The 10,872-nt window shown below is 46.0% G+C and overlaps 1 protein-coding gene and 1 long non-coding RNA gene across 2 annotated transcripts; both read right to left on the bottom strand.

The window, feature by feature from the left end:
- Positions 1-72: 72 nt before the first annotated feature.
- Positions 73-6,417, bottom strand: LOC133420890 (NACHT, LRR and PYD domains-containing protein 3-like). The gene is made up of 5 exons (XM_061710773.1): positions 6,291-6,417; positions 5,970-6,048; positions 5,161-5,368; positions 1,812-2,162; positions 73-98 (listed from the first exon to the last, which is right to left on the bottom strand). The coding sequence occupies exons 1-5, from the start codon at positions 6,332-6,334 to the stop codon at positions 73-75; spliced, it is 708 nt and encodes a 235-aa protein (XP_061566757.1). The 5' UTR covers positions 6,335-6,417.
- Positions 6,418-7,235: 818 nt separating this feature from the next.
- Positions 7,236-9,750, bottom strand: LOC133420930 (uncharacterized). Its single transcript, XR_009770652.1, has 3 exons — positions 9,673-9,750; positions 7,439-7,571; positions 7,236-7,356 (listed from the first exon to the last, which is right to left on the bottom strand). It is a non-coding gene; the product is annotated as an uncharacterized LOC133420930 (long non-coding RNA).
- Between the last annotated feature and the right edge of the window lie 1,122 nt (positions 9,751-10,872).

Here is a 10,872-nt window from a genome sequence, read left to right as displayed (position 1 = left end):
AGAACAACAACCATGTTATTTCACTGTTATGGAGGAAAATGTAGTTGTGTCTCCAACTGTTCTGTTCGTCTTTTAGGTCCAATGTGTCATTAAAGTCTCTGGAAATGAAAGAACCAGCGTAAACTTCCGCGTTAAATCAACGCAGAGCCTACACCATAGGTTACGCGGCCTGCGCACCCTACGGCGTAGGCTCTGCGTCGTTTTAATGTAGAACCATTATTTAGGTTGTGTTGTGTTATTAGGTATGTGAGGTTGTGATGAAAAAAGACCCTATACAAGTGAAGAAAACATGAAATGTGGAGATAAAACCAGACGTAGTCAGAAACTAGCCTCCACTCCAGAGGTCCAACATGTGTCTGTTGGTACTTACAGAACTTTCTTGGAGGCTTTGACCACCGGCAGCAGCCTCCGTAGAGCCTCCTCTGAAGCTGAGAACTTCTTCAGGTCAAACACCTCCAGATCTCCTGATGACAGTAAGATGAAGACCAGAGCCGACCACTGAGCAGGAGACAGTTTATCTGTGGAGAGACGTCCAGACCTCAGGGACTCTTGGACCTCCTCCACCAGAGACCGATCGTTCAGTTCATTCAGACAGTGGAACAGGTTGATGCTTCTCTCTGCAGACAGATCCCCACTGATCTTCTCCTTGATGTATTTGATAGTTTCCTGATTGTTCTGTGAACTTATTTGGTTTGATGTCCTCAAACCTCGTAGGAGGTTCTGATTGGTCTCCAGTGAAAGACCCAGGAGGAAGCGGAGGAACAAGTCCAGATGTCCGTTGGGACTCTGTAAGGCCTTGTCCACAGCTGTCTGATAGAGGTCAGTCTCTGCTCTTGTTTTAAACAACCAGAAGGTGTTTCTTTGTTCCTCCAGCAGGTTGACTCCAGAGCTGATGAAGGTCTGATGGACATGAAGAGCAGCCAGAAACTCCTGGACACTCAGATGGATGAAGCAGAAGACCTGGTCCTGGTACAGGCCGCTCTCCTCTCTAAAGATCTGGGTGAACACTCCTGAGTACACTGAAGCGTCTCTGACATCGATGCCACACTCTTTCAGGTCTGGTTCATAGAAGATCAGGTTTCCTTTCTGCAGCTGCTCAAAAGCCAGTTTTCCCAGAGACTTCACCATCTTCCTGCTCTCTGGACTCCAGTGTTGATCTGTCTCAGCTCCTCCGTCATACTTGACCCTATTCAGTTTGGCCTGGACCACCAGGAAGTGGATGTACATCTCAGTCAGGGTCTTGGGCAGCTTCCCTCCCTCTCTGGTTTCCAGGACTTTCTCCAGGACTTTCTCCAGGACCGTAGCAGTGATCCAGCAGAAGACTGGGATGTGGCACATGATGTGGAGGCTCCGTGATGTCTTGATGTGGGAGATGATCCTGGTCTGCTCCTCTTCTCTGAACCTCTTCCTGAAGTATTCCTCCTTCTGTGCGTCAGTGAACCCTCTGACCTCTGTCACCATGTCAACACAGTCAGGAGGGATCTGATTGGCTGCTGCGGGTCGTGTGGTGATCCAGAGACGAGCAGAAGGAAGCAGGTTCCCCCTGATGAGGTTTGTCAGCAGCACGTCCACTGAGGTGGACTCTGTAACATCAGTCAGGTCCTCATTGTTGTGGAAGTCCAGAGGAAGTCGACTCTCATCCAGACCGTCAAAGATGAACACGACCTGGAACTCTTCAAAGTTGCACATTTCTCTGGTTTCACTGAAGAAGTGATGAACTAGTTCCACCAAGCTGAACTTCTCCTCTCTCAGCACATTCAGCTGTCTGAAGGTGAATGGAAGCAGGAACTGGATGTCCTGGTTGGTTCTGCCTTCAGCCCAGTCCAGACTAAACTTCTGTGTCAGGACTGTTTTCCCGATGCCGGCCACCCCCTTCGTCATCACCTTTCTGATTGGTTCATCTCTTCCAGGTTGGAGTTTAAAGATGTCTTCCTGTCTGATGGCTGTTTCTGCTCTGTCTGGTTTCCTGGAAGCTGCTTCAATCTGTCTGACTTCATGTTCATGGTTGACCTCTCCAGTCCCTCCCTCTGTGATGTAGAGCTCCGTGTAGATCTGTTCCAGAAGGGTTGGGTTTCCTGCTTTAATGATCCCCTCAAACACACACCGGGACTTCTTCTTCAGCTTAGACTTCAGCCGCTTTTTACAAACTTCAGCAAAAGTACCTTAATAAAAGTGGAAAAAAGAAAGCAATTAGTTTTTATACAGTTCAACTTTTTTCTCATAAAGAATCAACACTGATCGACTCTAACATTATGATGAGCTGTACAATATTGAATAGAATCACTTTTAACACCAAAACACCTCTGAATGTTCAGAGTTCATTCCACGTCCTGAACATTCATCTCCTGAGGCATTCTGGGCTTTTTCTGGGGCGGAAGTAGCTCAGGTGGTAGAGCGGGTCATCCAATGATCGGAACGTTGGCGGTTTGAATCCCGCTCCGTCCCAGTTTGCTGTCGTAGTGTCCTTGGGCATGAAACCTTACCCACCTTGCCCCTGTGTGTGAATGTGTATGAATGTTTGGTGGTGGTCGGAGGGGCCGTTTGGTGCAATATGGCAGCCACGCTTCCGTCGGTCTGCTGGGCAGCTGTGGCTACAAAACGTAGCTATCACCACCGGAGAGAAAGTGTATGAATGAATAATGATCTCTGTAAAGCGCTCTGGGTGCCTTGAAGGGCGCTATATAAAACTAAGTCATTATTATTAGTGCCTCTGGCTGCGCCTAGTCCCGCAGCTTTGAGAAAACACAAAAAGTAAAAACGTAGAAACGTGCGCCTTAAGCGCGAATCGAGTGGTATGACTTTTATTAGCAATTGACCATTGACAATTTGGCACCATCCGGAATGCATTGGGAGAACTTTGGAGTCTCACCACTCGCACAACATTACTCGAGAAATTCTGAACCTATTTAGAAAGTCCCAATTCACTGTAATGTAGCAAAACGTTTTCTTAAAAAAAATCTAAATCTGTCTTCGCACTGAGCGTTCTCACTCATTTTAAGGAATATCTGAGTAAAATTAAGATTGTCAGAATCTGCCGGGTCTCTCACGATGTTTTTTTTTTCTGCAAGGAGCTACGGTTTTCTCACAAATCGGAGTGATTTGAGAGCTTGTCAGAAGCCAAATTCTGGGTTTTTCTCACAGCCAAACTGGAAGGTTCTCAAGAGAGTTTCTTGTTGCCGGGGCAACCAGAATTCAGCTGCTGACTCATTCAGCCAGAACTGGTCACCTGATTCAAATCTGACCCCTGACCTTTGACCTTAGCCGACCCCCAGTCCTGCAGCCTGATGGGTTCTGGGGGAACAGTAAATAAACAGTAAATACCCCCCACAACAAATAACTCCCACTGTAAATACCCCCCAGTAAATACCCCCCAGAGTAAATACCCCCCCAGTAAATACCCCCCCCAGTAAATACTGTAATGGGACATTTTGGTATAACAATGTCTGTTGCCTGTTTTCAAGTGAACATTTCTATACAGAGGTCATGCTCCTTTGACACAGAGCCTGCCATGGTTGCCAGGGTGATATTTTGTCTAGTTCCCAGCTTCTCACCTATAAGATAGCTTGTCTCTAAACACGTTCAGCTCACACAGGACTGACTGTTGGACTGTGTGGCTCCATTCATGAATGTACATTTTTCCTCTTTTCATTAAAGCATCAGAAAGACAGCTGAGGTTTCCTGACATTCATTTTAATTTTTAAACAACAATTTTTGCCACCACAATACCCCCCCACAGTAAATACCCCCCCCCCGTAAATATACCCCCCCAGTAAATACTCCCCCAGTAAATACCCCCCCAGTAAATACTCCCCCAGTAAATACCCCCCCCAGTAAATATACCCCCCCAGTAAATACCCCCCCAGTAAATACGCACCCAGTAAGTACCCCCCCAGTAAATATACCCCCCCAGTAAATACCCCCACAGTAAATACCCCCACAGTAAATACTCCCCCAGTAAATACCCCCCCCCCAGTAAATATACCCCCCCAGTAAATACCCCCCCAGTAAATACCCCCCCAGTAAATACTCCCCCAGTAAATACGCACCCAGTAAGTACCCCCCACACAGTAAATACCCCCCACACAGTATATACCCCCCCACCAGTAAATACCCCCCCAAACACTAAATACCCCCCCAGTAAATAACCCCCACACAGTAAATACCCCCCACCAGTAAATACCCCCCCAAACACTAAATACCCCCCCAGTAAATAACCCCCACACAGTATATACCCCCCCACCAGTAAATACCCCCCAGTAAATACCCCCCCCCAGTAAATACCCCCCACACAGTAAATACCCCCACAGTAAATAACCCCCACCAGTAAATACACCCCAGTAAATACCCCCCACACAGTAAATACCCCCCAGTAAATACCCCCCACCAGTAAATACCCCCCAGTAAATACCCCCCACACAGTAAATACCCCCCAGTAAATACTCCCCCAGTAAATACGCACCCAGTAAGTACCCCTCCACACAGTAAATAAACCCCAAGTAAATACCCCACCAGTAAATACCCCCCACACAGTAAATATACCCCACCCATGAATAACCCGCCAGTAAATACCCCCACAGTAAATAACCCCCATCAGTAAATACCCTCCACACATTAAATACCCCCCAGTAAATACCCCCCCAAACACTAAATACCCCTCCACACAGTAAATACCCCCCAGTAAATACCCACCAGTATACAGTATACCCCCCCACCAGTAAATACCCCCACCAGCTATAACTTATAAGGCAATAACTTTTGAATGGTTTGCCATAGAGAGCCATGGGTGGTGTCATTGGACTCTGTATTGAGTCATTGGCCTGCATTGGTGCAAATTAACCCCGCCCCTTATTCCGATTGGTCGATATGTGTTAGTCCAATAACTTTTGACTGGTTTGACATAGAGAGTCATGGTTGGTGTCGTTGGACTCGGTATTGAGTCCTTGAGCATGATTGGTACAAATTAGCCCCGCCCCTTCTTCTGATTGGTCGATAAGTGATAGTTCCTATTTTCTGCAATAACCTTTGAATGGTTTGATATAGGAAATATCATCAAAATCGCAGTCATCCGGCAGTAGTCCCGTGGCACTTCAAAATTTCCAGGGAATTTTGTGTTTAGTTGTTATTTATCCAGCAGCTTAGATAGAATAGAAATCCTCTTACTGCTCTGCAGACGCTCAGCCAGCTCCTCCTGCTTCATTCTCCTCAGGAAGTTCACTGTGATCTTCACAAACGCATCTCTGATGCTCCTCTGCTCTTCATCCTCACCAAGCAACACATGCTCTAGGGATTCTGGGTAATCTGGACTCAGACCCCTCTGGATCTTCTTCAGCTCGTCCTTCACAAACATGACGATGTCGTCCTCCAGCAGCTGGAACAGAAGACCACATGAAGGACACAACCAGACTGAAACCATGGAGACAAACATCAGGTCCATGATGGACAGACTGACAGTCCACTGATCTCCAGAGACCAGCATGGAGACAAACATCAGGTCCATGATGGACAGACTGACAGTCCACTGGTCTCCAGAGACCAGCATGGAGACAAACATCAGGTCCATGATGGACAGACTGACAGTCTACTGGTCTCATGAGACCAGCATGGAGACAAACATCAGGCCCATGATGGACAGACTGACAGTCCACTGGTCTCCAGAGACCAGCATCGAGACAAACATCAGGTCCATGTTGGACAGACTGACAGTCCACTGGTCTCCAGAGACCAGCATGGAGACAAACATCAGGTCCATGATGGACAGACTGACAGTCTACTGGTCTCATGAGACCAGCATGGAGACAAACATCAGGCCCATGATGGACAGACTGACAGTCCACTGGTCTCCAGAGACCAGCATGGAGACAAACATCAGGTCCATGATGGACAGACTGACAGTCCACTGGTCTCCAGAGACCAGCATGCAGATGGACATCAGGACAACAGATGGAGACAGTTGTTGTTCATGGACAGACCTGAAAGATGGAGTCCAGCTGGGTCTGATGCTGCTGGACAGACGGACCACTGGGGGACTCTGAGATCTGCTGGTCCACTCTGTGGAGGAACCAGGAAGAATTAGCTCACATCATGTCTGTCCTCACAGAGACAAACAGAAGCTGAAGGTCCATGAAGTCCTGTTTGGATGAGGACAGTCCACCAGAGGACTGGAGGTGGTGAAGGTTTACTAGTCCTGCTGATCCAACGAGAACATGTGACCTCAGTGAGAGCTCTGCTCATTCACACGTTCACAAGATCCAGTTCTGCTCCAAGAAACGTTAGAGATCAAGAAGACGGACAACTGATGGAGACATGAAGCAGCTGAGGAACTCTGGATCATCATCAGGATCAGTAAGAGGAACTCTGGACCATCATCAGTAAGAGGAACTCTGGACCATCATCAGGATCAGTAAGAGGAACTCTGGACCATCATCAGGATCAGTAAGAGGAACTCTGGATCATCATCAGTAAGAGGAACTCTGGACCATCATCAGTAAGAGGAACTCTGAACCAGCATCAGGATCAGTAAGAGGAACTCTGGACCATCACCAGGATCAGTAAGAGGAACTCTGGATCATCATCAGGACCAGTAAGAGGAACTCTGGACCATCATCAGGAACTCTGGACCATCATCAGGAACTCTGAACCATCATCAGGATCAGTAAGGGGAACTCTGGACCATCATCAGGACCAGTAAGAGGAACTCTGGATCATCATCAGGATCAGTAAGAGGAACTCTGGACCATCATCAGGATAAGTCCTCTGGAAGGTGAGACCTCCAGATGTGTCGACCAGAGGAAAAATCTCCTGACAGGAGATGGAGATCTATGAGGAGGAAGCTCAGATCACCATCAGGTGATGGAGGACCACAGGGGTCCAGGACTACAGGATCTACTCAGGAAGAAACATGCGGACATTTCCTCGTACTGATTTAAGTACATTTAATGCATTTAAATACATCTCACCTCCCTGAAGAAGAACGTTGGTCTCCTTTAAAGTCAAGTACCCAGTCCTTTGAGTCATCGCTCTTCAAGGACAAACAGCTGGGTTCATGTTCCAGAGAGTCTCCTTTCTGATGGACCCTGATAGAAGACAAAAGTTCAATGTAGATATTCTATTTAAATGAGAAATAAGTTATACAGATAAAAATATTTAGTCTATTAAAAAAATATTAAACATAAATCATTGGCAGAGTTTGGATACACTCACCTCTTTCCAGCAGAATGTTGGTCTCCTCTAAATTGAATTATGAAGTCTTTTGACTTGTCGCTCTTCAAGGAGACACAGCTGGGTCCTGGTCCAGGTCCAGGTCCAGGTCCAGGTCCAGGTCCAGGTCCAGTTCCAGGTCCAGGTCCAGGTTGATTCCTGTAATAATGATGTTTGATGATGTGAGTCTTGAGCTCTGACATGCAGAAGAGTCAGGGACAGTTAGAGATGCTCATCTCACCTCTGAGCTTTGCTCCGACTCTCATGTTCCCCACACAGAGAGGTTTTAGAGGGAGGGACTCCGTCCTCTCCGTCCTCACACTGGTCCATTCTGCTGAATTCACGTCCACATCAGCTCACACACACACCTTCATCTGCAGAGGAAACACACATCACTGGTGCTGCACACAGACCAGCTGATCCTGGTTTGTTGCTCTTGTGTTTTTTGCTTCTACTGAGCAGTAGAGGTCACTTGGCTCTATAATTAGGGCCCAAGCATTTACAGTGCGATGGCCCTATTGTATCTGTAGGAATTTCCATTCTTCTGACGAAAGGAGGGCCTTTTTTCCCCCTAAATCTGCCCAAAGAGTCACCAAATTTTGCACCAAGCCAGGCCTGGTGCAAAATGTGATATTTAATCGTTTGCATTAATGGGCGTGGCCTAATGGCTCAACAGCGCCCCCTAGAAAAACTCGTGCCTCAAGCCCCACAATAAGGTTTGACGTACATCCACGTACAGACCTGTATCATGTCGCAACTTAAAGAAATGTCTCTTGGCGCCATGGCCGAAACTGGACAGGAAGTCGGCCATTTTGAATTAATTGTGTAATTTTGCCGCAATTTATGCCATTTCTTCGGCCGCTTCTTCGCCGAACCGTAACGTGCACCCAGGTGTGTTATACATCAAAATGTGCGTCTCCATCCTGCGACGACACGCATCACTTTTCTCAGTCAAAAGCGTTACTGTGGCGACACTAGACGCAAAAAGGCGCGCCCCCCTTCATCTGATTGGTCCATATTTGATAGTTCCTACTTTCTGCCATAACTATTGAATGGTTTGACATGAAGACTTGTGGGTGGTGTCATCGGACTTGGTTTTGAGCCCTTGAACAAAATTGGTGCAAATTAGCCCCGCCCCTTCTTCTGATTGGTGATATATGATAGTCCCTATTTTCTGCCATAACTTTTGAATGGTTTCACATAGAGAGTCGTGGGTGGTGTCATCCACTAAATGTCCAGTTCTGAAGAATCTACATCAAGTCATACAAGCTTCCACTGCAGCCTGAACGTGCACAAGGGTGGAGGGCCGTTCATCGCTGCTTGCAGCTTTAATTAATTTTATTTCTTTATCCTCCAAATGTTGGAAAGGGCCTCAAAGTAATCAGCCTGTCCTCCACCAGGACTAACATGCTCTAACTAGCTGGAACAAGTGTGAAACAACAACGAGGTGATTCTGTGAACAGAGTTTTTACTGCAGAAACTTGAAAATCTTGTTACTGTAAATGTGACGAAGCTCAGAGGTTTATCTGCAGAGACAAAGGTTCAATGTGCAAAGATAAGGAGATATAAACATGCTGTATCCAGTGCAAACGAGTAATAAATGTGATATGAGGTGTGATGATTGACAGAGTTCAGAGTCCAGAGTGCTGGGTGTGTCTTGATTAAGAAGTCTTATGACCTGGAGAAGAAACTTCTTTTACGTCTCTCAGTAAAAATGTTTCAGTTAATCAGCCTGTTGTTTTTAACCCCGTCTGCATGAACCTCTGGGAGCTTCTGTGTCAACAGTGATGCTATTGGAAGTTCAGTCAGGAAGACTTCTGGATGAAGATACGCCGTCTTCAGTAGTTACACAAGCACCAAAGAACAACTTCTTCCAGGAACCAAACTGACTTTAATGCTGGAGACGACAGCTTCATTCCAGGAAATAAAAACACCTCACAGTTTGATTGATGAAGAAAACTAATCATCATTGATCATCACTGTGTCTCTGATCTGTGCAGCAGCAGCAGCTTTGGACCAGAAAAGTTTTTGCACGCAGCAAAAAAACTGAAAAACCATACTAAATACAGAACCAAATCCTTAACGTTCATGAATAAAATAAAGTATGCTAGTCTAAAGACTGTGTAGCTCAAAGGTCCAGTGACTTGTAAACTTTCACTGAGTTACCGTATATTTATTCTACATACAGCAGCCAATAGAAATGCAATATTCTGCTTTGTGACTAGTCACTGGTTAGAACAAATATAAAACCAAAGGAATCTTACAAAAGTTATTAATCCTCTTAAACATAAATCACATTGATGCAAAACGGCTCCAACAGATAAAGAATTAATACAATAATAATATCGTCATCTAACAATCATGTAGATTTGTCTTCAGACACAAGAATGACCAAAGTCTGCAGTGAAAACCTTCTCCAACCACGACGGAGCAGAAACTAACAGGAAAGTTCCTGAAGAAAAAGTTCAAACTTACAGTTTCTAAAAACAGTCAGAAGAGTTGAAGATGAAGATTCTGCAGTCTGAAGAAAATCCAACTGAGACGCAACTGAACTGATCCTGGAATGAGTCAGAGCTGGAGGAGGAGGAGGAAGAGGAGGAGGAGGAGGAGGAGGAAGAGGAAGAGGAAGAGGAAGAGGAAGAGGAAGAGGAGGGGGAGGAGGAGGAGGAGTCTAATAAATAATCTGGCTGAACTTAAAAAAGTGAAGGTGACCATTTATATTGAAGGTTGTAAATTAATTTCAATTAAATTATTGAGTAAATGAACTGGGGCCTCATTTATAAAAGAGTGTGTAGGATTCAGACTAAAAGTGCACGTAAACCCAAAAGCTGAAAATGGCGGGAGCACAAAAAAAATCCTGATTTATAAAACCGTGTGCACGCACACTTGCACGCAATGTTCTCTTTATAAATCCCAGTCCAGCTGGAAGATCTATGTGTACGACGCTTTGGTGGAAGAAAAAAACCCGTCAGATCACGCTTCCACATAGACATCAACATGTATCTATGCGGGAAACAATGTGGGTGTATGTGTGTGTAAGGTGTAGAGCTAAAGCAAACCCAAACCACAAACAAAATGCTGCATCAGGGATGAGAGAAAGGGGAGAAGTGAGCAGCCAGCGCTTTTTAAAGGCTCATCGAGCACAGGTGCTGCCACTTCTCTGATGACCCTCAGCCCCTGGAGGACTGGGGGGACTGGAGGGACTGGAGGGACTGGGGGGACTGGAGGGACTGGGGGGACTGGAGGGACTGGAGGGACTGGGGGGACTGGAGGGACTGGAGGGACTGGAGGGACTGGAGGGACTGGGGGGACTGGAGGGACTGGAGGGACTGGAGGGACTGGAGGGACTGGGGGGACTGGGGGGACTGGGGGGACTGGGGGGAATCTTTAATTAATAATTTTTGGCTTAAATCTTTATCAGAAAAAAAATTCAGCTGTAATTGGGAACTTTTTAAATTCGAATTGTCCAAATTTTTGAGAACGTCTGGGAGTTCGTTAACCAAAGCTAAAAAAGCTGAAGAAGAAAATATAATTTCAGAAATAACTTCAATATCACAAAAAGCTCCTGATAACTTATCAGAAAATGATTTACAACAATTGATGCTTCTTCAAAATAAACTGGATGATATTTACAAATTGAAAGCTGATGGGGCCTTTGTTAGAAGTAGGAGAAGA

The sequence above is a fragment of the Cololabis saira genome, chromosome 20, assembly GCF_033807715.1.
Source record: "Cololabis saira isolate AMF1-May2022 chromosome 20, fColSai1.1, whole genome shotgun sequence".
Classification (NCBI taxonomy): Eukaryota; Metazoa; Chordata; class Actinopteri; order Beloniformes; family Belonidae; genus Cololabis; species Cololabis saira.
Note: the sequence above shows the minus strand (reverse complement) of the source record. Positions and strands in the feature narration are given on the sequence as shown.

Excerpts from the sequence above, each read along its gene's own strand:
- LOC133420890 (XM_061710773.1), bottom strand. The coding sequence starts at position 6,334 with ATGATGATCCAGAGTTCCTCAGCTGCTTCATGTCTCCATCAGTT. Across the intron at positions 6,049-6,290 it reads GCTTCATGTCTCCATCAGTT|AGTGGACCAGCAGATCTCAG; the intron begins GTCCGTCTTCTT and ends GTTCCTCCACAG. Across the intron at positions 5,369-5,969 it reads AGCTGGACTCCATCTTTCAG|CTGCTGGAGGACGACATCGT; the intron begins GTCTGTCCATGA and ends CTTCTGTTCCAG.